Below are 24,336 nucleotides of genomic sequence, written 5' to 3'. Positions count from 1 at the left end.
ATACAATAAAGAATATTAACACATATACCAAAAGGGATCGAATTATAACCAAACTTAATTAAGACTTCATAAATTTGTTTATTCAACTTACGGAAGCTAGTTAAATTTACTTAAGGTATGAAAATATATGCTTATGTGTATGTATGTAGTTTATTAAAAACTTATTTTGTACTTTGAGTTCAAGCATGTAGCTCTTGCTTAAGGATGCCAATCTCCTTCAGTAGCTGATCAACATCATTATTGGGACTGTCACTTTCAGCCATCTGCCTATCCCATTGTATTAGCTGCAATGCCAAAGGTTTAATAAGACTATCATTGTGCACAACATTAATATATATTAACCAACTCGCTCCAGTTCAGTACGCAATGCAATTACAGCCTTTTCGCGATCAGCAACAAGCTCCTCCAGATATTGGTACCGAAGCTTCTTTCGTGCTCTGCATTCTCTGGCACTTTGCCGGCTCCGTTCTGAATATAATGAATATTGAACAAATATATATAAAATGTAATTTAATGTACATATGTATAAGCACATAAGTATAAGAACGTACCAAGTTTGGCTTTAATATCAACTTTTTCTGAGGAGGTTTTTCTGCCAGGTTTGCGTCCTCTCCTTCCGCTTTCCTTGCGTTCCTTGTGTAGAAAAAAGTACATTGTATTAATGTAGATTTCTCATTATTGTAGTTTCCACCCCGAATCTATAGCGTCTTTGTTTGAATTTCTTATTTGATTACATGCATACATACAAACATAACTCATAAAATGCGCATGTATGTATGTATGTAGCTATAAACTACTACGCAGTAACAAAGAACAAGGTAAGCACTGCATTTAATGCATAAAGATATCTACTCACAGTCAGATTATTTTCATCTGATATCGCCATTTGAATGCTTTCACAATCCATTTCAGTTTTATATTTATTTGGTAAAATTATTAACGTTTTAAAGAGATAAACACTGGTCTTCCACAAATAGGTTTGTTATTAGCATCGACTGCAACGATAAATGCTTATTGATAAAATTCAGAGTTGCTTTTAAGTATAATCGATAAGTGTGGTCATTTCAAAATTATTCAAGCTTTATAGCGCCAAGCGAACGAAACAAAATATCTACAGGTACTCCAATTATTTTATTTCATAGAAATTAGTTTTTTTCTTAAAAAAAAGTTATTACTGATCAAGTACAACCAAGTCAGTATTTGTATAAGTTGTATATTTTGAAATATTTTTTTTATATAAAATAGTAGATTTTTGTCAATGGGCTTGCGGTCACACTGGATAGCTACTAGTATGACTTTGATATTTTAAAGAAATTCATCTGATTCTGCGATTATCACTCCTGAAAATGCCGTCCTTCAAAGGTAAATATTTGCAAGTTAATGTAATTAAATGTAGTGTGCGCCGCAACATTCTATTCTACGCAGTAAAAGTGAAATGGGGCCGCGAACTTTATCCGGATATTGATGTGAATACCGATGAGGAGCCAATCTTGTTTAAAGCTCAACTATTTGCGCTCACTGGCGTGCAACCAGAACGGCAAAAAGTGATGTGTAAAGGTGGAATTCTCAAGGATGATGAATGGAATTTACAGCTGAAGGATGTAAGTTGCGACTCGTTTCACTCTTATTCTCACTGAATCAGCTTTGATTGCCATCATAGGGTGCAGTTGTGTTATTACTGGGTTCCAAGGAAAAGGTGCCAGAGGTTCCTCAAACACCAGTTAAATTTATTGAGGACATGAACGAGGCTGAAGCAGCCACAGCGGTAATGTAAATTCCATATAAGTGTGAAACATTTTTTAACTAGTCCCCTTGCAGATGCGTATTCCAGCCGGTTTAACCAATCTGGGAAATACATGCTACATGAATGCCACCGTTCAGTGTTTAAGAGCTGTGCCCGAGTTGCGCAAAGCATTGGTTAATTTTGGCCAAGATAGTTCAGATAGTGGATCAACGGCATCGACCGTTTCATCGGCCATGAAGATCGTATTTGCCCAAATGGAGAAGGGCACTACAATTACGCCAATTGTGCTTTTGCAGGCTTTACATCGAGCGTCGCCACAATTTGCTCAGACTGGAGAGAATGGCACCTATCGTCAGCAGGATGCCAACGAATGTTGGTCAGAGATTCTCAAGATGCTGCAGCAAAAACTGCGTCCATTGAGTCAAGAATCGGATGGTGCTATTGCCGAAAAGAAAACGCATAAGTACAAACTCTTGAATAGTGTAGATTTTATAATATTGTATTTAATGTATCCACTATTTTCGCAGCTCATTTATTGAACAGTTCTTTGGCGGCACCTTTGAAGTGAAAATGACCGCAGACGAAGCTCCTGACGAACCTGCCACAATTTCATCCGAGAATTTCTTGCAGTTGAGTTGCTTTATTTCCATGGAGGTTAAATACATGCAAAGTGGTCTCAAATCGGTAATTATTAATAGTAAGCATTTAAATGATTTTTCCACTATTCGTTAATTATATTTAAATGCAGAAAATGAAAGAACAGCTGGTTAAAAACTCTGAATCCTTGGGTCGCGATGCGCATTATACCAGAACTGTAAGCGAGTGACATTACCTTTATTTTCAAGTTAATTTCAAGAATATTCTTGCTTGCTTTTGCAGTATTTAGTGAGCCGTCTTCCTGCTTATTTGACCGTTCAGTTCGTACGTTTCCAATACAAAGGCAAGGAGGGTATCAATGCGAAGGTCTTGAAAGACATTAAATTTCCCATGGATTTCGATGCATTTGAACTGTGCACGCCCGAATTACAACAAAAGTTGTGTCCCATGCGTGCCAAATTTAAGGAAGTCGATGATAAAAAAATGGAAGTGGAATCGCAGATAAAGCAAACTGCCAAATCTATGGAGATCGACGAGGAAATCGATGAAAGCAAATATGAGAAATTCTCATTCGATGACGATTTGGGAAGCAACAATTCGGGATTTTATACGCTGAAGGCTGTGTTGACACACAAGGGCCGCTCCAGTTCGTCAGGTCATTATGTGGCCTGGGTGCGTTCCAGTGGCGATGTCTGGTTTAAGTTTGATGATGACGACGTCACTTCGGTAACAACCGATGAGATATTGCGACTTTCTGGCGGCGGCGATTGGCATTGCGCATATGTTCTTTTGTATGGGCCAAAACTTTTAGATAAGTGCTAGATATTTGTCCAATAATAATTACTTGCGAGGTTTACACACTGATTATTAATCCATTTAATAAATTGAATTGATCAAACGAACGTCGCAAATATTGCATTTAAACTGACTGTTACATCGATTAACTTGTGTTTTTGATTGGTGTATCGATAAAACAAACAAAGTGGAAGAAAGATCGATATGCATCTCGTTTATCGTTCTATGACGAATGCTTTGACATTTGAGCGGGGGAAATCCCCAAATATATTTATATTTTATCAGCTTGCAAAACACAATTATAAAATGCCAAATTAGGGTGCAACTATTTTTTTTCGTTTTTTTTTTCAGTGAAAGCGATTCTTGCGCTACTTTTACTTATGTAGGTATTAAGTCAAAAATCGCTTGTCTTGTAAATGATTTGTGATCAAAATTTAATAACAAATAAACAAAACTAAAGCTTGTTAATCTAAATCTATTCTATTCTCCAAGAATAGATTGCCAGTGTGCATTTTGGACTCCTTCATTTTCAAGTGCGAGCTCAGCAGATCATCCATGGTGATAGAGATCAAAGCTTTGTTGATGTCTGCAGCACCAGTTGATGGCTGTGGCTTTGACGCTTGCTGCTGATTTCTATCCGTGGCTGTCATAAATTGTCGCATACGATAAACGGAAGCATTGCGACACATTTCACGCAGATCAGAGCCCGAGAAACCATTCGTCAGTTTTGCCAAGCGATTGAAGTCCACATTGTTGTCAATCTCCTCCGTTGCCAAGATCAATTTCAAAATTTGTCCACGCTGCACTTCAGATGGCAGACTAATATGAAATTGTGCTGGCATACGACGAAGAATTGCCTTATCTAGATCTTGCGGCCGATTTGTGGCTCCCATGACAATGACAGCAGATTCTGGATCAGTGCTGAGACCATCCCACAGCATCATAAATTGTGTTTTCATCATGGCGGTGGCCTCGTGATCATTTGAGTTGCGTGCACGCAGAAACGAATCGATTTCATCCACAAAAATTATGCATGGTTGAATTTTTGCGGCCAGCGAGAAAACAGCAGAGGCTAACTTCTGTGATTCGCCATACCACTTGTCGGTCAGTATAGCCACATCCAAGTTAATAAAACGCATACCCGCCTCCTTGGCGGTTGCCTTGGCAATCAGCGTTTTGCCACATCCAGGCGGACCATGAAGCAGAACACCACGCGGCGCTTGCCACAGCTTGGAATTCTTAAACATGTCGCGATGTCGCACGGGCAGCACAACCGATTCGCGTAGATCCTGTATGACGGCATCCAAGCCAGCGATGTCACTCCATTTCACCGCAATGTCTGCTGGAACAACAAGGTGTGATGCAATCATCAACTCGTAATCGGTAAATGTTTGTAAGTTTACATCGAAGTTGTCCTCTCTACGCAGCCTGCAAGTGTTGAAAATATGGGATTGATTATGCCTCATAACTATAATACTTGAACACACCTTTTTAACTGTTCTTCGGCCAGAAGTTTTGCCTTCTTTTTGCTTTTACTTGTCGGATCTATTTGATTCATCATCCATTTGACTGAGTAATAAGTGATAACTGAGGCTATAGAAATACGCAGTAACATTTGAACCATGTGACCACGCGTTAGCTCCGAACCGCCAAAGTTAAAATGATCCATTTTTGTGAAGTTTTTTTATGTAAATTGTTTTTACTTAATGCAAAGTATTTTGTTGATAGTTGGTGTGACTTAAAAAAATGCAGAAGAACTAAACCAAAGGTTGCAATCAGGCTGACCGCAACGTGAATTTTAAAATTCACTAAATAACGTGGAAAAATACTAGAGAGGAGCTCCATTAATAAATGATGGACGTGAGAATCATCGATAGGTTGCTACGACTGAAAATGAAACAAAAATTATTTGGCGCTGTGAAGTTTTCGTGATTTTCGATTTATTTGTTGTAATACAATTGTTTTAATTAATATTATTTTGTTTGTGCGAAACAAGAAGCATATTCGTAATATGTGGTTGCACACACACATAAATACATATAAAAACATATAAAAACACACTCGCAAGCACACCTCAGGCTAAGTACGTTGTACCATTAATGCTGCTTCTTCTTTCATAGGCTCTAAACTACAAAAATAACTAATACATTTTAGCGTAACATACATTAGCACTCAATTATCATACGCTAGGAGTATAATTTTCAAATAATATTCATTTCGTGTTTATATGAATTTCGATGTCCTCGCGTTATTGCGATCAAATTCGTGTCAGCGATTTTTCGCCCTCGTCAATATCCATCTTTCTCATGGAGACACTCGGTGCCGAGTAAGTCGATTGAGTTAGGCAAGTTGTATTTCCGGTTCTTCGAGGATCGCTTCTCGTCTTGAAGCCTAAAATGATATATGATAACAAGTGAGTAATATAATACTACACATTTCTTAAGATCGCTTTTAAGGCATCCAAGAATGTCAAGTGTGACCAAGGCAATTAAATCTCTATATTTCAGCCTTATTTCTATAAACTATAAACCATTAACCATATAATACATTAGTAGATAATAATTTATATGGGTAGGGCTATGAAATAAAAATAAACCATTTTTTAAATAACATGCAATTATTCCAAAGCATAGACTGAAAATTAAAAAAATAACACGTACCTAGTTTCATCATTATTTCATTCCACACTCGTCTTTTGAACACAAATATGAAGAATACGAAAACTCCTAGAAGGACATTGAATGAATCACTTATTGACCAGAAAAAGTTCTTCTTGTGATCATATAACAAGATGCTGGCAATTTCCAATAGCCAAGTAATTCCCATTACAAAGCATAGCTTAGTATTCATTATAAATCTGGTTTTATCCACGAAAAATCGATTGCGCAAAGCAGGTTTTTCAGCGTTTGAACTCTGCATACGAAATATCTCCCTTTTGACGCGATTGCAATACTTTAGTGTTAGCAAAAATAGAACTAGATTTATGATGAGTAATATGCCAAGGGGCCCAGAAAAAAATATTAGGCTCGCATATCCAATAGTATCATCTAAAAGAAATAGTATTTTTTATTTACAATTTTTTTGGATGAATTTTGTTGATAAACTTACATGTGAACCAACAACGACCATTACCAAAGTTGGGTCGAATATTTTCCGATAGCACATCAGATGTACTTAATGTAGCCGTTATAATCGTTAAGACGATCGCAAGTCCCCAACCATAAACTGAGTACCATATAAATCGGTTTCGTTGCTCTCGTCTTTGAACATTCTTTGATTTCGTTGATCTAATATAAAAAAATTCGTCAATTTCTGAAAATTGTTGATTCAGAATTATTTACCCAAATGTCTTCCATATATCAAAACATGTAATATTCATCCAAGAAAATGCAGACATTAAAAAGAAATATACAAGAAATCCTGTGTCAAAATAAAAAAATTAAATTAAAAATAATTTAATTATATTTGTTTTATTACTTAAAAACAAAACATACCTGAAATGACGCACACTTTGTTATTGGACGTAGGCATTAATTGCCCCAAAGCAATTCCTAGATAGGCCAGCAGCAGACTACTTACCAAGCAAATTAATATTTTGCCTGGGAGATTGCGCAATTTCTCGATAGAAATATATACTGCAAGGGTCATTGCATAGAAGCAGCAGGAAATTAGTAGACCAATTGGATACATTTTGAATCGAATGCGATCATTGCCCACAACTTTCGAATCGAAGCATACAAATGTGTAGAGCTGTTCTAAAAAAGAAGTAGTTTCTTTAATTACAAATTCAAATCGTATATATAAATATGTAACTTTAAAACCTTACCTTATCATCAGCCATAGACGAGTTTTTAATTTTTTCAATACAATACTGACTGTTTGCATATTTTTTGCTAGTACTAGTTATAAAGAGAGATCCATTAGTTGAGCTTATTGTATGTTCCTCGTCGGAAAATGAGTCTGGATCCAGGCGAAACTTTGGGCATTCCATGCCGTGCAATAACCCAAATACTAAGGAAGAAATTTTTAAATCAATATTACTGAGATTCGTGCCTTTCATTAATTAAAAAAATCACTAATAATAGTTAATAATGATGATAGTTTTAGTTCTAAAATCACCGATTTTGTAGCTTACAAATCTGAATATTCAAAGAATTCTTAAAATATTTATATTTAATAAATTAATAAATTTTAATACTTTTGAAATTGAAACTTAAGTTCCTACATATGTAATTTATATAGAAAAGGCACAAAGTTGCCTTTTAAATAGCTTCAGCAGTGAGAGTGTACTTTGCACAAAAGCTGTCGGATAGACTTACTTTATGGGGTCAAGGAAGCATTAAGGCGTTTATGGCACTCTTCGCAAGCATTAAAATAACTTTATGTGCTAAAGCAATGGCTATTAGTTGGAAACTGTTTAGCTTGCAGTAACTGTTGCCATTTGAAGGGTAAATACAAATTGGAATGACTGCAAGGTCATAAAAGATAATACCATTGAATCTATGAGGCAAAGCCAACATCTAAATTACAGACACGTTCTCAAAGACCATTTCAAATGAATATAAAACTGCGCTCATTTGGTTGAAAGGTGGGCAAAGTAACTGAAACCAAATAAAGTGAACCTAAAATTACGTATACGTCCCGCAATATGGGATGAGTTTACTCCATGAGCAATATCCGTCCTGTTTATTTTGCAAACATCATTTGGGATTGTAATTAATAAAAGTAATGTCTCAATTAAGGCCAAAAATAAGTCAATGATGTCACATTAAGTAATTGTTCCAAAAGGTTTGCTTGTGTGGGTGCCAACAAACATAAACCAGAAAATGGTTTTGCTAATATTGAAAATGGCAGTACGTCTTACTTACACTGAGAAAAATGTATTTCATGGATTGCTTGTACTTACGAAATTATAGTGGATAATTTCGAAAAACTACTTGATAATGTGATACATGATGCTACATGTTATCAACAAAAAATATATATTTTATTTAAACTAAAGTCTAATTAATCATAAAAATAGCAAGAATTAAGGTTGAACAAAGTATCTGATGGGTTTGATTATTTTTTTTGTATCAGTATTTTGCGGGTTGTATCATTTATAAATAAGAAATTTCCAGACAATAATATGAGATAAGAAAATTCTACTTATATCTTATTAAAGATATATTAACTTTACCCACCAGCCGGTTTCGTAAAATTGCCGCTAATCTTTAGACTCGCAAAACTTTCAAATAGAATATCATTTGGATCGCGTTTACACAGCGTCGTCATATTTTTTTTATAATAGATTTCGCCATCAGCACAACATCTGCGAACACATGGTAGCGAATCGCAAATTTTCGACTGTTGACAAGTGCGTATTAGAAATTCTTGATTCCTTTTTATCGAACGAATATTACGAGGCGTCTTCTTTCCATCGATTGCTTCAATGCAAAATTGACTTCGTTTCAATTGGCGACTGCCATCTTGCCAAACGAGCTTACTTTCTTCGGCAACACGCACAGCTTCCGCGGTCGCGGTGTATTCAACAAGAACTTTATTATTGGCACAAAGCAGCGGATTGTCAACAAATATCATTGGCCGATCCACGATAGGAGAGTACACATCGAAGTCAGGTGTACCCGGCACACACCTGTTGAACTCTGAACTGTAGATGTAACTGTGTGGACAACACTTGTTGACGAAACCAATTCTCGAGCTGGGAACTGTGGTCGTAACATCGTTGGCTTCAGGTTTACACGTTAATATAATGAGACGGTTGTTGAGCGTAAGCAGACACGATTTCGCGGAAATCTCCACTGAAGTTTCGCTAGCGAGTGAAACATTTGAGAGTCGAGTACTTGCACAGTCTGTAATTGTTTCATTATGCCTGGCAAGGTCATAGCCCAGGGGACTATCAATTTGATCGAGTAGCACATCGAAATTATCTGTTGCATTTTGAATATTCGTAGCCGGAATGCATTTAAGCAACTCTGAATCGAGTTTCGATTCGGGACTGCAACAAATACCGATCGAATTAATATTTGCGGAAACACAACTGAAAATCAAATACATCAAAGCCAATGCCACACTCATTAGATATGATTCAATTAAATATATATGTATATATATATTTTTTAATTTAAAATATTTCTTTGTTTTGATTTGGGCCTCGGTTTAATTTAAATTACTGTATATACTATATATGAATATTTGTAAGAAGGTTTCTTATCTTCCGCGCGGCGCGCGAATACGTATTAATGAATAGCGTTCTTGAATCTAACTGAAGGCATGCGCTCCTTACGGCTGCACAAAAAAAAAAGTGGATAGTAAAGTAAATAAAGAAATATGTTTACAATCGTATTTATCTAGAAACCGTATGTACGAGCGTATGTATTATATTCACACCTCTCCTCAGTGTGCAAGTCCATGTACATGTGCGTTCATACCTACTATGTACATACATCTATGTACGTACTTAAGCAAGTATGCTCTCTATGTGTATTCCCAAATTACTTATTAAATTTATAAACAAACATACGAGGGTAGCCCAAGTGGTGTGTGGAGTCGTCATAACATCAGCAAACGTTCGTCATGCGCGGGAGGGGGGCGATCTCACGCGGCGTTGCGTCCCCAGAGAGACAGAGGGAGACCGAGAGAGTGAGTGAGCGTCCGAGAGAGACAGTTAGCGTGGGGGAGAGCCTATGAGAGTAGGCAAAATGTTCTGTGCATTGATTGGTAAGTCGTTGGCTTATCATTTTTATTTCTTTGCCACTTATATATCAATTGGCCTTCTTATGTGCACATTGGGCTTGCTTTGTTTATTTGTTGTCCTGAGAACAGTGCAAAATTCAAATATGGGGAGCACAGTAAAAATAACGCATGATAATATCCTCAGTATAATGTAAAAATAAAACCGTAATTTATAACCTAATGCATATAGTGCACTCTGCGCTAGATGGCGCCAGTGGATTAACATTGTATTATTTTATAACTACCTCTCTCAATTTTAATAATCCGTTTTACAATAGATGGCGCCTGTGATAAAAAACAATTTTTGCTTGTAAATATGAAAATTTCTATTTTAAATAAAAAAAATGGTATGCAAATGAAACAAAACCATTACGCATTTTCATTCTCAGGTGAAATGTGATTCATTTGCCAGGTGTAAACAACTTTAACACCCAATAATCAGCAACATTTGACGTCAGATCGATGAACAGCGACTTGCGCAATGCAAAAAAAAGATTAGATCACTTTTCCAATCACAATTCGCATTCCCAGCCACACTGTAAATATTCATAAAAATAAACACTGGTCACACTGGAAGGTAAGACTAATTTCATATTGACCGTACAAACACTCAAATGGTTATTAATGTTGCAAGAGAAAGTTTCAATTCGAATTGAGAAAACAAACAAACAAAACGAGAACCACCTTTCTTTGAGTAGGTCGATTACGAGTCTCGCATCTATGATTCAGTATTGATTATCACGATTGACAACACACACTCTCATAATTATTTAATAACTCTCACTTGCAACATACTTTAATCTACTATAATGCTAAAATCAAGAAATTATTACATTACATCGTTACAAACATTGATCTTCTCGATTGTGCTCATAAACTTGGTGGCATCCTCAAGGATCACAGTGATACCAGATGCGAATAATCCAGATTTTGAGAGCGATGCACGGAAAACACCTGCCACCAATGCCCCAAGTTTCATTCAACTTGTGATCATGCGCTTAATTTATGGCATTGCATCAACGATCGGCGTCGAGGATCGTTTAGAAGATACATTCAATGGAGCATTTATTCCTCCCAACGCTGACGATGGTCTTCTTGGATTTGGCGGTGGTGGTGGCGACAGTGAAGGAGATGGCTTTCTAGGCGGCATCTTTGAAGGAGACGATTATCTCTAAAACGCCATTGGTGGATCTGTTGATGTGAATCGATTGTTAATTTATTTTAAATTTAAATCAACTTTAATGTAAACTGTTAAAAATGGTAAATGTAGGAGATTACTATCTTTAAAAATGCCATAGATTAATTATTTATTTAAAAACTAAAACTTTTATTGTCTATTTAAAATATGGTGAAATAGGGGCGGAGTCTTTGAAGACATAAAGACATAATCTTTGATGCCTTCGATCTAGTGATGTTTACACGACTCTTAATTGAAATAAAACCTAAAATATTATATATTTAAAATAAGAAGACCGCACTTGTTTTCTAATTTAAAATTACATTTTATTTCATTATTTTAATGCACATGTTAAGCAGCAAAAATTGTGCACAATTAGCTCCATCTGTAATGAGCGTAAGCACGATTGGTTTCACACTGTCGGTGCAGATCGTCCTTCTTCTTGATCACCCTTCCCTGGCCACAGGCAGCATCCAAGATTTCCCAAGCCAACTTGTCGGGCAACTTCACTTTACGCTCCTTCTCGCGCGCCGCATCTAAAATCCATTTCATGGCCAAAAAATAGGATTTACGTTGGGTCAATGGGACGGGTACTTGGTATTTGACTCCGCCTCTTTTAATTGCGGACAACGTGAGCAGTGGTCGCGAGTTTTCGATGGCATTTATGAGCAGCGTCTCGGCATCTGTAATAACTTTCTCTTGATCGGCGCCGCCGAGATTTAATCGCTCAATTTGTGTGCGCTTAATTGCCTCAAATGTTTTCGTTAGCAACTCTTTCGCTAATTCGGCATTACCCTTTTTGGTAATGTAATTCAAAAATTTCTGTTTGAGTTCCCCATAAAATATGGTGTCGTTCACATCATTTGGAGCCGCTTTAATTGGGATGTGGGACAGTTCAAGTCCCTTGGAGTTCTGGATGTTTTTATCGACAATTGGACTCACATAGTGCGACGGATACACGGACATAAGTCGTGTAGTGCATTGTGCTATCCTGAAATAAGTATTTCAAGCATTGAATTACAATTTTTAATTAAAACATTCGTCAATTGTTACCTTAAAATATTTTTGGAAGCACAACATGCGTATGCCATTGTTTTATTTATATAATATTTGACAGAGATGGGATTCGGCTACATCGTTTGTAAATCGACAGCTGTTATCGAAAAAATTCGATATTTTTTTCTGGAAAATTTACTGAAATATATTATGTACACTTTTTTAAAATCAATAAAACATATAACATGCAACAAAATCAGATTGACTCTTATTTTTCATATTGGTAACTCTGCTCAAACTATTTTGTAATATTTGTGTGCACATTTTAATCTTTACAAATGTTGATATACAGGAGACAACAGACACATAAAAAATTGCTTCCAAGCTTTTACGCTACTCAGAAAAGCATTGGGAAGAATGGCTAATATATTATTTTCTATCATTTTGACTGTCTTATATATATACCTAAATTGATGATAATATAATTGTACAGTCAAGAAAATGTTTGGAAAAACTGGTTATTTGAGAATTTAGAAACGATAAGAGATTACATCAAATTTTGTTTTCTGAATGTATACATATATTCATTATTTTATTTATTTCCTTCTTGTGTATATTTTTTTTTTAATTAAAATATTAAAAAAAAAAAAATTATTACGACACATCTTTAATCTTTGTTTATAACAAACAATTTTGCATCATCAAACCAAAAAAATGGTAGTGTAGAAGGCCTAAATCGGTAATAAGCAATAATGTGAACGGAATACTACTGTGAGCAGACTGACTCGTTTTGTTGTACTAATTCCATTCGTTTCTATGTTCAATCATAGGTTTCTGTTCTTTCATTGTGAGCTACCGTTGTTTTGATTTTTTTTTTAAGGAGAAAGTAAAATTGACGGAAGTAATGTAAGTGTATATTATTAATGTTTTATTCGAGCACTTATCTAGTTGATAATACACGCAATCGTTTTTCATAATAAAGTGAAGAAAAAGAGTTTTGCACTCTATGCGTTCCGTGATATACACGACAATACAACAACAGCAAACTGTGTATTTGTAGCACCATTGAGAGATCTAAAAAAAAACCAATGCTGAAAAAAAAAACAAAATACAATTATTTGGATACATGTATTGCAATAAGTGATAATCAATTTTCTATGTGCAATTGTGAAGGTACTGGCATTTGTATGTATGAACAAAGGTACCCACATACTACATATGTACATATGTATGTATGTATGTATGTGGCACGCTTGCTTGATTATAAGTGCATGTACATATGTACGTATGCAGAGATATGAATATATTGGACAACAAAATAGACATTGTGTATAAACATATGTACGTTCACATATACAATGTATAATTGTATGTGCCAATTTTTAAACAGACGGTTTTACATGTTGAAGCATGGTCACACAACCATACACACTTGTGTACATATTTCAGTGTTGTAATTGAATGTGAATATTTGTATGTATGTATGTACTTATATCTACATTGAAGGATCATAAAGAAGGTTGTAGGATTCAATGTACATTATCTGGATCTCTGTCACGGTCTGCAACTCTCCCATGCACATACACATGCATGCAATATACAAGTAATTTCAATAAAACTTTCGCATGTTTTGGAAATACCGCAACCTTCCTCATTTATTGTTATTGCATGCGGTCCATTATATTGATACATGTTTTCGATACCTGCACACAGTTCACAAATATATACAATTATTACAGGTGCATAGTATCAATATGTACATAATCTTTGGTCTTTTCACTTCCATTGGGAAGTTCAGTCATCAAGGACCATTTGGAAATCGAAATACGATTGTTTCATACTATATTTTTATTTTAAAATGCTCATGAGTTTATATGAAAATCATTATTAAAACGGCATAGAAATCAATACAGTCGGTAATGAAGTTTTATGCATTCAAATTTGGGAAGAAAAGAAATAGTTCATGTCAACTATATACAAAAATAACATTAACATTACTATAAAGTTCTATAATTTATAAAAATAATTCATTAATCTCGAATAATTTCAAAATTCACTTGTTCAAATTAATTTAATTTGGAGCTTCCTGATTCCACACCAATTAATAAATGTCATTCGAAAATGTATTTTGTATGAAACGTATACTATTTTAGAGTATGGCATCATCAACCAAGTTCATATTATCATATTCGACTATGCACATAGAGCTAAGTGTATAAATAACTAATTTAAATGTCATACACTGATCCAGTTTGGCCCAAAACAAGTTATATGGATGAATTGATCAATGATCCTGAAAATATTAATATACAAGATATTGACTTCATTAAAAATATCGGTGAACTATCGGTACAAGAAGATTAGGATATGCAGTAATTTGCTCTCGGTATAATATCGAGTACAAAATGTTTGTAACTCTGTGAATATTTAATATATATTTAATTATACAAGCAGTTGCAAACATAAATTCTTTTAAATATTTTTATAATTTTCATACAAAATTACTAATATAGAAAATGCATCTCGTGACTACTGACTGTGTAATATTAAAAGAAACAACTCGATTTTTGAAATTCGCGTTTAGTATATTTACAATCACAGAACTATTTTTCTTTAATTCATTTGGCTTAACAGATGGTTTTTAGTTAGCTAATAAATTTCTGCAGTTTTTAAAATTTTGTAATGCAACAAATCGAAAATTTGATATTGCCAATATTTTGTGTAGTATCAAAAACTGCCAGTGTACTGTGTGTAGTTATCGATTAATTTTGTACACATCCATAAAATCTAAATTTAAAAAAATATTAGTCAAGCAATTTGACAGAACTTTATATATTTAATTATTTTTTCTTTGCATTTAATAGATTTTCAGAAGAATACATATTATTTCGAAATACAAATATTGCTTAATACAAATTATCATAGCTGAATATAAAATAAGTTTTAAATTTATCGTTTTTATTTGCGTTTCATGAAAATCATAAGTGATTTTTTTTCCATTTATATATATTTTTTATTTTATTCTAAAAACATCCAACATTTTATTTAATATATTTTATTAGTTATCGGAAATGAATGTATCCAAATCGATAACTTTTATCTTCGTGTAATAACACCTTTTTTGGTAACAAACAAAATGGCATGAAACTCGACGTACTGGAGCCAGTTCAGTAGCTCGAGTCACCCTGTGCTGTTCGTATACAACGTTCATGTGTCGAGCGTACATACGCGCGTGTGTGTGTGTATATGCAACCTTGACAACTCGTGTAGTAGTTTTGTAAGCGGGGTTTAGTGCAGAAGGTGAAGTGAAGAAACAAATTATACTACTGTGTACATATATGTTATACATATATTAAAATCTGTATATACGCATAAATATATGATTAATGTTTTTTCAATGTCATATCGAAATATACATATATGTACTTCAACGTATGTAAACTTAACTACCGTAAATTAGTGAAGTCCCGTAGCTGACGCCATTTTGTATTTAGATATTATAAAAAACAACCAGTTAAAATTCTTGTAAATGGAACTTGGCAAAAAAAGGTAATACATGCATACACATGTGTATATTTAAAAACATAAAATATAACAAAAGAAAAAGATAAATGAGTGAAGCAAATGAACAATTGCAAGTTAATTGAGTTATTTCAAACAAAAATTATGTAAATACGTGTTCACACACATATACATGCAAACGTATATCCCAAGCGTTGACACAATTGTGTATGTATGTACATAAAATACAAACAGGCATATTATGTATTGTAGGCATACACACATAATTGTGTCTGTTAATTGCATATACAAATAAATAAGTATATTAGCAATAATGCATTCATAGGTACATCAATCAAGTTTTTTTTTATTAACCAAAATTGCACGAACAATGTACTGAATGTAAATACAATACATACATAAATATTTTCCACACGCGTACATGCGAACATTAATGTACATTTATTTACATCTGCATTTTAACATATACATATATACTAAGACATCGCATACATGCAAACATACATATGTACATACATACAGACGCACTCACACAGACTGTAACTTCTATTTCAAGGCAATGCTTAAATTGTATGTATGTATGGACAGTTTTATTTTATATACATACAACGCAACGAGTTGAGATTTAAGAGTGCAAAACACATGTATTATATTATTATTGACCCTTATGCATTTTTCGTTTATTTATTTTTGATTAATTGCAGGTATAAGGGTGGTCGGACACCTGCAGTTAGGTCAAGTGATAGGCGACGTCCTCAAAGTATTTCAACATCATCAACTTTATCGCCGCGCGTTGTATTATCGCGCTTGGAACCGAGAGATTTTGAACGACTTCGACTATCGTACAAAGTTGCTATCGATCAGAGGCGATCTCGAAGCTGCCGTGGCATGAACATGGGTCAAAAAATCAGTGGCGGTGTTAAAACAGTTAACCGTAATGATACGCAATCAACATTTAAACCCATCATACCCCGAGAATTGCAAGCCGATTTTGTGAAACCCGCTCGCATCGATATATTACTAGATATGCCGCCAGCCAGCCGAGAAGTGCAATTGAAACACTCATGGAACTCGGAGGATCGCTCATTAAACATATTCGTCAAAGAGGACGATAAATTGACATTTCACCGGCATCCCGTTGCCCAAAGTACCGATTGTATTCGCGGCAAAGTTGGATTAACAAAAGGATTACATATATGGGAGATATATTGGCCGACACGACAAAGGGGAACACATGCAGTTGTTGGGGTTGCATCTGGGGATGCACCGTTGCATTCAGTGGGCTATCAAAGTTTAGTTGGTTCCACAGAACAAAGTTGGGGTTGGGATTTGGGACGCAATAAATTGTATCATGACTCGAAAAATTGTGCTGGCATCACGTATCCGGCCATCTTGAAGAATGACGAAGCCTTCTTGGTTCCCGACAAGTTCTTGGTAGCTTTAGATATGGACGAAGGAACCCTGAGCTTCATTGTTGATCAGCAATACCTGGGTATTGCATTTAGAGGCCTCAAAGGCAAGAAATTGTATCCAGTTGTCTCTGCTGTCTGGGGACACTGCGAGATCACAATGCGTTACATCGGCGGATTAGATCGTAAGTATATTTTATTATCTAATACATAAGTCATTTCCTAATTAAGTTTATAGGAGTTTTGATACATGAAGGTCCGTCTGTTTGATATGAACATCAAAACTTTCAAGATTTTGGGAGCTAAATTCGTTGAGCGCACAGTTCAAAATTGTTGAAGAATGTATTTGACCTATTAAATTCCCTTTGGGTTTTTGAATGGGTTTCTCGCAATCGGTTACACTTGATTATATTAACTTTGCTAATTTGCTTTTTATTTCATGAATTTTAATAGATATTAACATTGATTTCCTTTTGCTTTCAGCTGAACCCTTGCCATTAATGGATCTGTGCCGAAGAACAATTCGGCAGAAGATTGGCCGAGTGAATTTAGAAGAGCGCATACAGCAACTGCAGCTTCCGCAATCCATGAAAACTTATTTATTGTATAAAAATCGTAGATAATATTTTTAAATGTTTGGATGGGTTGTCGAATAAGTTATCATTTCGCAAAAAAAAAAACTGATATTGATGATGATGACGGGGGCAGCAGCAGGGCAGCAGTTGAGCTAAAGTATAGTATTAGTTCGTAATAGTCTTTAATTCAATGTTAGGTTTTTTTGTGTCGTCAAAAGAATCATGTGAAAGTATACAATTTTTGAAACTATACTTGGTAAATCATTTTTCTTTTTGTATTGTAAATTAAGTCGATCAATTAACTCAATATTTAAAAATATACTCATACTTTTATTTGTACAAGCTTGAAGGAAACGAACGACGTCGTATGATACCTTCAATTGAATTAAAAAAAAAATAACAAAAAACACAATTATATATACATACATATAAATACAAATTATGTTTACAAAAAACAAAACGACACAAACCTCGTGGTATATTCAAAAAAAAAAATACAAAAAAAAAAATGACAAAACAAAAGAAAAGCATAAAAAATTGTACCATAACAAACAGTAGATATAACATCCATTTTAAATATGTACTAAGTTTAGCATTTTCTTTTTGAATTGTGACCGTGTTCAGATGTCTAATTTAGTTAAATATTAAATAGAAATGTAAATATATACATATATATACTTATACATAGTTACAGACAAGCATACATAACTACGCGGTAAAAAGTATATAGATATTGTAAGACGACATTTCATAATTACGTATGTGTATTCTCCCCCCAATTGAGATGTCAGTTTGAGTCTTGGTTGCTTTAGGTATTTTTGTGGATGTGCTCGATATGCAATTAAATTATGCAAATTACGCATGTACATATGTATGTACTCATAAATAGCATCATTACACGGTCCTTAAGATATGGAATATGGATATAGAAATGGGATAGAACTTCTTTTTTAAAGGTGCAATAATTTCATCAAACGCAAAACATCTTAATTTTGCCTACAGAACTGATTTGAAGGAATCTCAAAGAACGCATTATATATCCACACTACACATGACATGACATACGATTATATTAATTTTTAAACAATTTGAGGAATTTTGAATAAAGAAAAAACAAAAAAGAAAACCCAATGTATTAACGTAATGCAAAAAGTAATTTAAACGCGATTCATTGTTTTTTCAGCATAATGATAATGAATGAAATGTTTATATCTTAAAAATCACACATTAAAACATACAAATCGTAATTATTTCAACTGATTTCTGATTTTGAAAACTACTAGTAATCAAAAAAAAAAACATACAAAATTACTTAATTATTGAATATGCTTTAAGTATTTTAATGATCGTTTACACTAGTTTCGTTGCTCTCCAATAGTATTTTGACAGAAAACACTTCAATATCCTGATCAGGGGATTATATCATGTAAGACCATTTAATCATTAAACAAAATACTATAATAAACATAATTACAGTCAAAACAACAAATATACATTTGAATAATTTTCGTGGACAGCTAAGTTTATTCCAACAACATATGTACTTATAATGCATTTTAGATGGTTTATACATAAGTTTATAAGTAAATTTTATGACATTTAAATAAAGACTTTATTTCACTGAAAATGTATGAAAAACAAACCCCCTGTAGGTGCCAAGACTACCTTGGAGACGTTAACATGGGAGTATTATTTTTGAACCTTGATTGCTTTACATAAATATGTATATTCGTTACTTAGTCTTGAATTCATAAAATTCATCTTAAACTGGGAGCCAGAATTTATAAATAGAAAACATCAAGTAGATCCATCAAACTGATACACATATCATACATTTATTACATACAAAAAATATAGTTACACAAGTTACAAAGCTTTTTTTTTTTTGGACATTTCATAGCACAGAAATTAATTTGAAACTAAAACTATTGAATTATGCAATTCTAAAGCCATATACAATCGAATAATTTATTTTAAGTTGATGAACCGTTATTAATTCTCTTTGGTTTTGGCAGAGGATTCCAATCTAAATTTAACGCTGTTGGGGAAGACTCACGATATTGAAAGGCGGTTTTATTGATTTTGCTTTTTTGAAAATAGTTTTGTTCCACTTGCTGCTCATTTTCCAACGGAGCACCCGAGCTGCTGGCCGTTGATATATTTGGAGATATCTCCTGAGGCACCTGCGAACTTCTTTGATTACTTATCGGTCCAATATTGTTGTTTTCAGTGTATAAAGCGGTTGAATACACCGTAGTTCCCTTTGCTGCACTATCTTTGAGCAGTTTCTGACTCCGATTGATTGAATCAATAATTTCCTTGACTGATTTTGGTTTGGGTTGTGCTCCTCCATCGTCAGGACGTTCTGATTTTCTCTCAGAGTTTTCAAAAATTGTCAAAGGCTTGTTTAAGTACTCGTAATTCTCAGCGTTGTTGTTTTCTTTGAAACAATACTTTTGAGCAGTTGAAAGATTATTAAGGCCTTTGCGTTCACTTGATTGACTTAGAGGTTGTCTATTTATTTTATCTTCAGGCAAATTTCCAGTCACCGCCACGTTTGTTAAAGTGTGTTCTGTATTCGCTATCTTAGTTTCTTCAACAAGGGGCAGTTCTGAAGTTGTCGGCTTCGGTAGATTTATTTGATCTGGGATTTTGTGCTCAGTTTGTGAACTTTCAATAAATGTAACTGTTTTAGTTTCAACAGCTTGTTTATCATTTGGTCCTGTAACTATAGATGAAGATATAATCTTTGATTCAGTTTTCGTTGCTTCTGATACAATATCAACTGAAGAACTAGTAGATTCATCAATTTGAAGAGCTTTCACTATCGGTTCAACAATCTGGATCTTATTTTCTTTAGCAATACTCCTGCGTCTTGGAGGGACGGGAGAGCTTGTTTGTTGTTGTGGAATCTTTGGATCATGTTGTGGACTTCCTATGGCAGTGGAAGATTCTACAATTTTAACTTTGGCCAGAACCGCTGACTGTTCGTTTGTTAATGTATGTTCTACATTCTGTAACTTATTTTCCTCTTCGGGTTCTGTTCTTGCAATAGAGCTGCGACTTGGAGAGAGGCTGGAGAACTAGTTTTTTCCAAAATCTTTGGCTCACTATTTGGAGTTTTTGAGACAAAAGAGGTTTCTATGATTTTTTACTGAACTGCTACTCGGTTCATCAACTCGTGTAGTGTCCGTAACGGGTTTGCTTGAGGACGTACGTTCTATATTTTGCAACTTATTTTCAGATTTTGTAAAATGACTACGAACTGGCGGTTTAGGTGGAATCTTTTTGCCGGAAAATTTTCGTTCAATTTTTGGACTTTCGGCTACAGGGGACTTTGTGTTTTGATCTAAATTACTATTCAATTTATCTATTTGCACAGTTTTAATTTCTGTCACGGGATCGATCGTTGAAGAACAAGTAACAGTCGTTATTGTTATCGTATCCTCCTGCAAACTTGTATCACTTTCTGTAGATTTGCTTGGGATTCGAACTTTGGCGAATATTGGCGGTTCTGAGTTGTTGTTTGTAGTTTGAGGACTTTCGGGGCGAGGAGAGGGGGACTCCACTACGACTGTTGGGATTGGATCAGTGGAAGTCTCATTACTATTATTTACAAATTGTTCTATTTCATCGGCAAGGGATCGAATCGCTTTATTTTGCTCAACTTTCAATTCACTATCCTCTTGTTTTCCATTTACGGGAGTCGACGTCTTACTCAGCTACAAAAATAAAGAAAACTTTAATAAATAATTTGCAAATACTTAAATGTGTTCTTACCATCTCCTTAGTTGGTGCTAAAGGTGCTCTTCTCTTTTTGCGATAGGATTTGCGGACTCCGCCAAGTGAAACACTTCCAATGTCGGTCGCATCCGACTCTATATCACTTTCAAATGGATTTGAACTCACTAAACTGGTCTGTGAAGATCTGAAAATTATGAATGAAAAAACGAATTATATCGATAAATATTGATTTTAACAATAGCTCTTAACATAATAAAAATAAAAATATTCACCTGGTTGGATGGTATCGCTGACTTAACGGCGTTAAATACCCTTCACTTATTGTTGACCGTTGATGGGGATTGTGAACGGGACTAAAGTTTGTACCGCTCGATCTTAGCTAAAAAAAATCTTATATTACTCTGTGTATTGCAATGTTAATTTATAAGGCTAGCCACTTACACCTCTTGGTGTATTGATATTCTGCAAGGAATTCGTATATTGTCTTCTGAACGCCTGGTCTCCTGGGTACAGAGAGTTTGGTTCTAAACTCCGACGTAAAACTGGAGGGCTTTCTGATGTCTTCTGTATACCCAAAGTCGATGACTTCTTTTTTCTTAATGAAAAAGTTTTGAGAGGCCTTTAAAGAATTGCATATTTTAAAATTGTATACAGAATAATGGATTAAATTGGTATACAATACTAACCACAACTCTTTTAAGTTTCCAACCGAAAAACTTCGCCGTCTGTTATCGCCGCGTTTTGATAAACTCCAAAATCGCAAACGCTTGTGATTGTCATCATCGGCAAATGGATTCAAATGCTCTGGATAATCATATATTGAAAGTTGACTCGAAGACCTCTCCGAACCAGTGCTCGAACGCATCGTCCTTAAAGTATTAAGAATATGTATGCTTTCATTATATTATTGGCTCTTAATTGCGAATCTGTTATTGTAATGATATATTCTTTCGTGTTACGATATTGACGATACCTACTCGGTTTTCGATACGGAAACAAAAAAAAAATTACTTGCAGAGCCTCCACATAATCTGCACTTGTCGATAACAGAAAATGCAGATTCTGTGGAAGATCTGCAATTAATTCGATAACAAAAAAAAAAAATTTATATATATATAACAATATATATATATATGTTTTTAAATTTATTTGTTTCAATGTAGATTCACTTATTGTATATAATTCTATTTAACATTTTAAAAATTTATATTAAAAATTACAAAATCCGTTTCAATTTCATGACATTTATTGTAAATTAACTTCGATAAGTCGATAAAAAATCTGCAGCGTACATTTTATGGTTTATTTATTTTTTTGGACCATTGATCGAAATGTTGAACATATTTGCTGAATTTATTTATCACCGTTTAATAAATGAGAAATTAAAAAACTGTCAAAATCAAAATTTTAAAATTTGCACGGACTTATATGATTTGTACTATTAAGGGTTAAAATAGTTTTTAACACTACGCTTGCATGCAGCCAAACTAACAACTGAGCTGTTGTTCAAATTGTATACATGTCTTCAATTGAGTTCATTGCACGTCAATTCATTGCATTGATAAGTCGATCTTCAGGGCTGCAAGCACACAAAGTCAAGTCAGCTGTTTAGAGTATCTTTCTATCAATATTAAAAACAACAAATAACAATGGTTAGGCTCTGTTGTCAAAGCTGCCAAGTAATCTTTATGTTTGTACAATAAATTGATAAACACAAATTAATCGCAAACATTTCGTGTGATATTTACAAGTGGCGCGTTCTAATTAGAATGAATTCATGCAAATGGCAAGTGTTCTATTTCGTGTTCCTCCATTGTATTGGGTTGGACTGATAAAAATAGATCACGATTTCATATACAGGTATTTGCATTTGAAGAATGCACGACAGCCATGAGAGACCACTTTCTTCTTGCTTCACAATAAATATTTGAAACTTCCTGATTAAATGTAAAAAAAATCCACAGAGATATAGACAAATAAATTCCGGATCTACATATACAATGAAGTTACGTCATGAGATTTCAGTTTGATAAGAGGTGTGGAAGTAGGTAGGGACCGAAAAACTTTATCACCAGCGACTTTTGTTTGTACGTTTGCAACCTTACATACGTACATATGTACTGATATTTATATACACACGTTGTCTGTACGCTGAGTTCATTTATTTATATAGACACACATTCGCTTAAAAAGCATAATTTTTTCTTTAAATAGTAGTTATAAATACATTTGTCATTGCATTTACCAATACATAGATGTTTATATACATAACAAACATAAGAATATGTGTATAAATGCATGTATGTTTTGGTATATACTGCATACATATGTTAATGAATGTATACAAATGTACGTACATAGCCAATTGAGATGTGTAAACTTGTTTGTATATTCCTTGAAATCGATGATCTCACGTTTAAGCTCTCCCTCCTATTGCTTAAGCACCGAGTTGAAGTATAACACTAAACGAACTTTTTCTTTACAGAATTCACACAACACAGGCGAAAAGCTCTTTGCTAAAAATAATTGACGAGGGCAATTCGTAAAGTATTTTATTTATTCCGTCAGTTATTGGTTAAAAATAACGCAAACCCGGCACTGCACATACATATGTACATATGAACAACTATAGACAGAAATCATATGAAAGAAAACCAGTTTTGTATTCTGCACTTGTCTTTTGGATCTTGGACCTCAAATGAATGTCTTGCGCTATTTTGGTTTTAATGACAGACTAGGAGATTGTATCGTAGTCAGCATAGAAACTGACTGGGTGGTATCTCTGTCGAGAGAAGGCCCGGTAAATTTGAATTTTCATCCCATTCCTTGATGGTAGCAAAATCAAGGTATAATAATGTTCTATAAATGTAATTAATATGTATGTGTGTAAATTTTATGTATTGAAAGGAAACCATTACATTTTTCGTATTTTGCTATAATGAAATAGCGAATACAATGCTTATTTCATTTCATAACTGCATTAATAATAATATTTACAACCAGTACTTAAATTACAATTTACCAGCGATCTAGACGATGTTT

At 34.2% G+C, this 24,336-nt stretch overlaps 9 protein-coding genes and 1 long non-coding RNA gene across 16 annotated transcripts; 3 read left to right on the top strand and 7 right to left on the bottom strand.

Moving 5' to 3' along the window:
• Positions 1 to 60: 60 nt before the first annotated feature.
• On the bottom strand, positions 61 to 1,021 carry LOC133838450 (REPTOR-binding partner). Of its 2 annotated transcripts, none has more exons than XM_062269566.1 (4): positions 857 to 1,021; positions 552 to 633; positions 347 to 468; positions 61 to 284 (listed from the first exon to the last, which is right to left on the bottom strand). In XM_062269566.1, the coding sequence occupies exons 1-4, from the start codon at positions 905 to 907 to the stop codon at positions 180 to 182; spliced, it is 360 nt and encodes a 119-aa protein (XP_062125550.1). In that variant the 5' UTR covers positions 908 to 1,021; the 3' UTR covers positions 61 to 179. The 2 variants fall into 2 exon arrangements, with proteins under 2 accessions (XP_062125550.1, XP_062125557.1); XM_062269573.1 differs by having other exon boundaries at positions 343 to 468; positions 857 to 1,017.
• Positions 1,022 to 1,229: 208 nt separating this feature from the next.
• Positions 1,230 to 3,243, top strand: LOC133838318 (ubiquitin carboxyl-terminal hydrolase 14). The gene is made up of 7 exons (XM_062269388.1): positions 1,230 to 1,362; positions 1,426 to 1,601; positions 1,661 to 1,765; positions 1,819 to 2,207; positions 2,272 to 2,428; positions 2,493 to 2,558; positions 2,624 to 3,243. The coding sequence occupies exons 1-7, from the start codon at positions 1,347 to 1,349 to the stop codon at positions 3,161 to 3,163; spliced, it is 1,449 nt and encodes a 482-aa protein (XP_062125372.1). The 5' UTR covers positions 1,230 to 1,346; the 3' UTR covers positions 3,164 to 3,243.
• A 298-nt stretch (positions 3,244 to 3,541) lies between these two features.
• On the bottom strand, positions 3,542 to 4,954 carry LOC133838347 (outer mitochondrial transmembrane helix translocase). Its single transcript, XM_062269423.1, has 2 exons — positions 4,624 to 4,954; positions 3,542 to 4,564 (listed from the first exon to the last, which is right to left on the bottom strand). The coding sequence occupies exons 1-2, from the start codon at positions 4,803 to 4,805 to the stop codon at positions 3,601 to 3,603; spliced, it is 1,146 nt and encodes a 381-aa protein (XP_062125407.1). The 5' UTR covers positions 4,806 to 4,954; the 3' UTR covers positions 3,542 to 3,600.
• Positions 4,955 to 5,057: 103 nt separating this feature from the next.
• LOC133838283 (probable G-protein coupled receptor Mth-like 3) lies at positions 5,058 to 9,409 on the bottom strand. 2 transcript variants are annotated; one of them, XM_062269350.1, is made up of 7 exons: positions 8,320 to 9,398; positions 6,963 to 7,147; positions 6,631 to 6,886; positions 6,478 to 6,556; positions 6,245 to 6,423; positions 5,797 to 6,183; positions 5,058 to 5,527 (listed from the first exon to the last, which is right to left on the bottom strand). In XM_062269350.1, exons 1-7 carry the CDS (start codon positions 9,212 to 9,214, stop codon positions 5,394 to 5,396), a joined length of 2,115 nt encoding a protein of 704 aa, XP_062125334.1. In that variant the 5' UTR covers positions 9,215 to 9,398; the 3' UTR covers positions 5,058 to 5,393. The 2 variants fall into 2 exon arrangements, with proteins under 2 accessions (XP_062125334.1, XP_062125344.1); XM_062269360.1 differs by lacking the exons at positions 5,058 to 5,527; positions 5,797 to 6,183; positions 6,245 to 6,423; positions 6,478 to 6,556 and having other exon boundaries at positions 6,702 to 6,891; positions 8,320 to 9,409.
• A 1,056-nt stretch (positions 9,410 to 10,465) lies between these two features.
• On the top strand, positions 10,466 to 11,595 carry LOC133838441 (uncharacterized). The gene has a single exon (XM_062269555.1). It carries the CDS (start codon positions 10,681 to 10,683, stop codon positions 11,044 to 11,046), a length of 366 nt encoding a protein of 121 aa, XP_062125539.1. The 5' UTR covers positions 10,466 to 10,680; the 3' UTR covers positions 11,047 to 11,595.
• On the bottom strand, positions 11,350 to 12,253 carry LOC133838405 (small ribosomal subunit protein uS7m). Its single transcript, XM_062269490.1, has 2 exons — positions 12,102 to 12,253; positions 11,350 to 12,039 (listed from the first exon to the last, which is right to left on the bottom strand). The coding sequence occupies exons 1-2, from the start codon at positions 12,137 to 12,139 to the stop codon at positions 11,424 to 11,426; spliced, it is 654 nt and encodes a 217-aa protein (XP_062125474.1). The 5' UTR covers positions 12,140 to 12,253; the 3' UTR covers positions 11,350 to 11,423.
• Positions 12,254 to 12,819: 566 nt separating this feature from the next.
• LOC133838355 (protein gustavus) lies at positions 12,820 to 18,676 on the top strand. 3 transcript variants are annotated; one of them, XM_062269440.1, is made up of 4 exons: positions 15,248 to 15,476; positions 15,539 to 15,593; positions 16,271 to 17,160; positions 17,459 to 18,676. In XM_062269440.1, exons 2-4 carry the CDS (start codon positions 15,574 to 15,576, stop codon positions 17,596 to 17,598), a joined length of 1,050 nt encoding a protein of 349 aa, XP_062125424.1. In that variant the 5' UTR covers positions 15,248 to 15,476; positions 15,539 to 15,573; the 3' UTR covers positions 17,599 to 18,676. The 3 variants fall into 3 exon arrangements, with proteins under 3 accessions (XP_062125430.1, XP_062125424.1, XP_062125418.1); XM_062269446.1 differs by lacking the exons at positions 15,248 to 15,476; positions 15,539 to 15,593 and adding an exon at positions 12,820 to 12,950; XM_062269434.1 differs by having other exon boundaries at positions 15,248 to 15,593.
• Positions 12,947 to 14,923, bottom strand: LOC133838479 (uncharacterized). Its single transcript, XR_009893950.1, has 3 exons — positions 14,638 to 14,923; positions 14,102 to 14,337; positions 12,947 to 14,014 (listed from the first exon to the last, which is right to left on the bottom strand). It is a non-coding gene; the product is annotated as an uncharacterized LOC133838479 (long non-coding RNA).
• A 267-nt stretch (positions 18,677 to 18,943) lies between the features above and the next one.
• On the bottom strand, positions 18,944 to 20,633 carry LOC133838433 (uncharacterized; the record flags this gene model as incomplete). The annotated part of the gene is made up of 1 exon (XM_062269543.1): positions 18,944 to 20,633. A coding segment is annotated over one exon (1,110 nt), but the record flags the coding sequence as incomplete, so codon positions are not given.
• On the bottom strand, positions 20,633 to 23,792 carry LOC133838327 (uncharacterized). Of its 3 annotated transcripts, none has more exons than XM_062269399.1 (6): positions 23,652 to 23,792; positions 21,981 to 22,163; positions 21,736 to 21,913; positions 21,567 to 21,673; positions 21,331 to 21,478; positions 20,633 to 21,272 (listed from the first exon to the last, which is right to left on the bottom strand). In XM_062269399.1, coding segments are annotated over exons 1-6 (1,230 nt in total). In that variant the 5' UTR covers positions 23,654 to 23,792; the 3' UTR covers positions 20,633 to 20,660. The 3 variants fall into 3 exon arrangements, with proteins under 3 accessions (XP_062125383.1, XP_062125392.1, XP_062125400.1); XM_062269408.1 differs by lacking the exon at positions 23,652 to 23,792 and adding an exon at positions 23,408 to 23,424; XM_062269416.1 differs by lacking the exon at positions 23,652 to 23,792 and having other exon boundaries at positions 21,981 to 22,238.
• Between the last annotated feature and the right edge of the window lie 544 nt (positions 23,793 to 24,336).

The sequence above is a fragment of the Drosophila sulfurigaster genome, chromosome 2L (assembly GCF_023558435.1).
Source record: "Drosophila sulfurigaster albostrigata strain 15112-1811.04 chromosome 2L, ASM2355843v2, whole genome shotgun sequence".
NCBI classification, from domain to species: domain Eukaryota; kingdom Metazoa; phylum Arthropoda; class Insecta; order Diptera; family Drosophilidae; genus Drosophila; species Drosophila sulfurigaster.
The sequence above is the reverse complement of the archived record's forward strand: the minus strand, read 5'-3'. Positions and strand labels throughout refer to the sequence as shown.

Excerpts from the sequence above, each read along its gene's own strand:
- LOC133838318 (XM_062269388.1), top strand. Across the intron at positions 1,602-1,660 it reads GGAATTTACAGCTGAAGGAT|GGTGCAGTTGTGTTATTACT; the intron begins GTAAGTTGCGAC and ends TTGCCATCATAG. Across the intron at positions 2,208-2,271 it reads GCCGAAAAGAAAACGCATAA|CTCATTTATTGAACAGTTCT; the intron begins GTACAAACTCTT and ends CTATTTTCGCAG.
- LOC133838441 (XM_062269555.1), top strand. The coding sequence starts at position 10,681 with ATGCTAAAATCAAGAAATTATTACATTACATCGTTACAAACATTGATC.
- LOC133838347 (XM_062269423.1), bottom strand. The coding sequence starts at position 4,805 with ATGGATCATTTTAACTTTGGCGGTTCGGAGCTAACGCGTGGTCACATG. Across the intron at positions 4,565-4,623 it reads GCCGAAGAACAGTTAAAAAG|GCTGCGTAGAGAGGACAACT; the intron begins GTGTGTTCAAGT and ends CAACACTTGCAG.
- LOC133838327 (XM_062269399.1), bottom strand. Across the intron at positions 21,674-21,735 it reads ATATCAATACACCAAGAGGT|CTAAGATCGAGCGGTACAAA; the intron begins GTAAGTGGCTAG and ends GATTTTTTTTAG. Across the intron at positions 21,479-21,566 it reads CAGCGATACCATCCAACCAG|ATCTTCACAGACCAGTTTAG; the intron begins GTGAATATTTTT and ends CATAATTTTCAG.
- LOC133838283 (XM_062269350.1), bottom strand. The coding sequence starts at position 9,214 with ATGAGTGTGGCATTGGCTTTGATGTATTTGATTTTCAGTTGTGTTTCC. Across the intron at positions 6,887-6,962 it reads CGTCTATGGCTGATGATAAG|CTCTACACATTTGTATGCTT; the intron begins GTAAGGTTTTAA and ends TTTTTAGAACAG. Across the intron at positions 6,424-6,477 it reads GATATATGGAAGACATTTGG|ATCAACGAAATCAAAGAATG; the intron begins GTAAATAATTCT and ends TTTTTATATTAG.
- LOC133838450 (XM_062269566.1), bottom strand. The coding sequence starts at position 907 with ATGGATTGTGAAAGCATTCAAATGGCGATATCAGATGAAAATAATCTG. Across the intron at positions 469-551 it reads TGATATTAAAGCCAAACTTG|AACGGAGCCGGCAAAGTGCC; the intron begins GTACGTTCTTAT and ends CATTATATTCAG. Across the intron at positions 285-346 it reads TGCGTACTGAACTGGAGCGA|CTAATACAATGGGATAGGCA; the intron begins GTTGGTTAATAT and ends TTGGCATTGCAG.
- LOC133838405 (XM_062269490.1), bottom strand. The coding sequence starts at position 12,139 with ATGGCATACGCATGTTGTGCTTCCAAAAATATTTTAAG. Across the intron at positions 12,040-12,101 it reads GCTTCCAAAAATATTTTAAG|GATAGCACAATGCACTACAC; the intron begins GTAACAATTGAC and ends TACTTATTTCAG.
- LOC133838355 (XM_062269440.1), top strand. The coding sequence starts at position 15,574 with ATGGAACTTGGCAAAAAAAG. Across the intron at positions 15,594-16,270 it reads ATGGAACTTGGCAAAAAAAG|GTATAAGGGTGGTCGGACAC; the intron begins GTAATACATGCA and ends GATTAATTGCAG. Across the intron at positions 17,161-17,458 it reads TTACATCGGCGGATTAGATC|CTGAACCCTTGCCATTAATG; the intron begins GTAAGTATATTT and ends TTTTGCTTTCAG.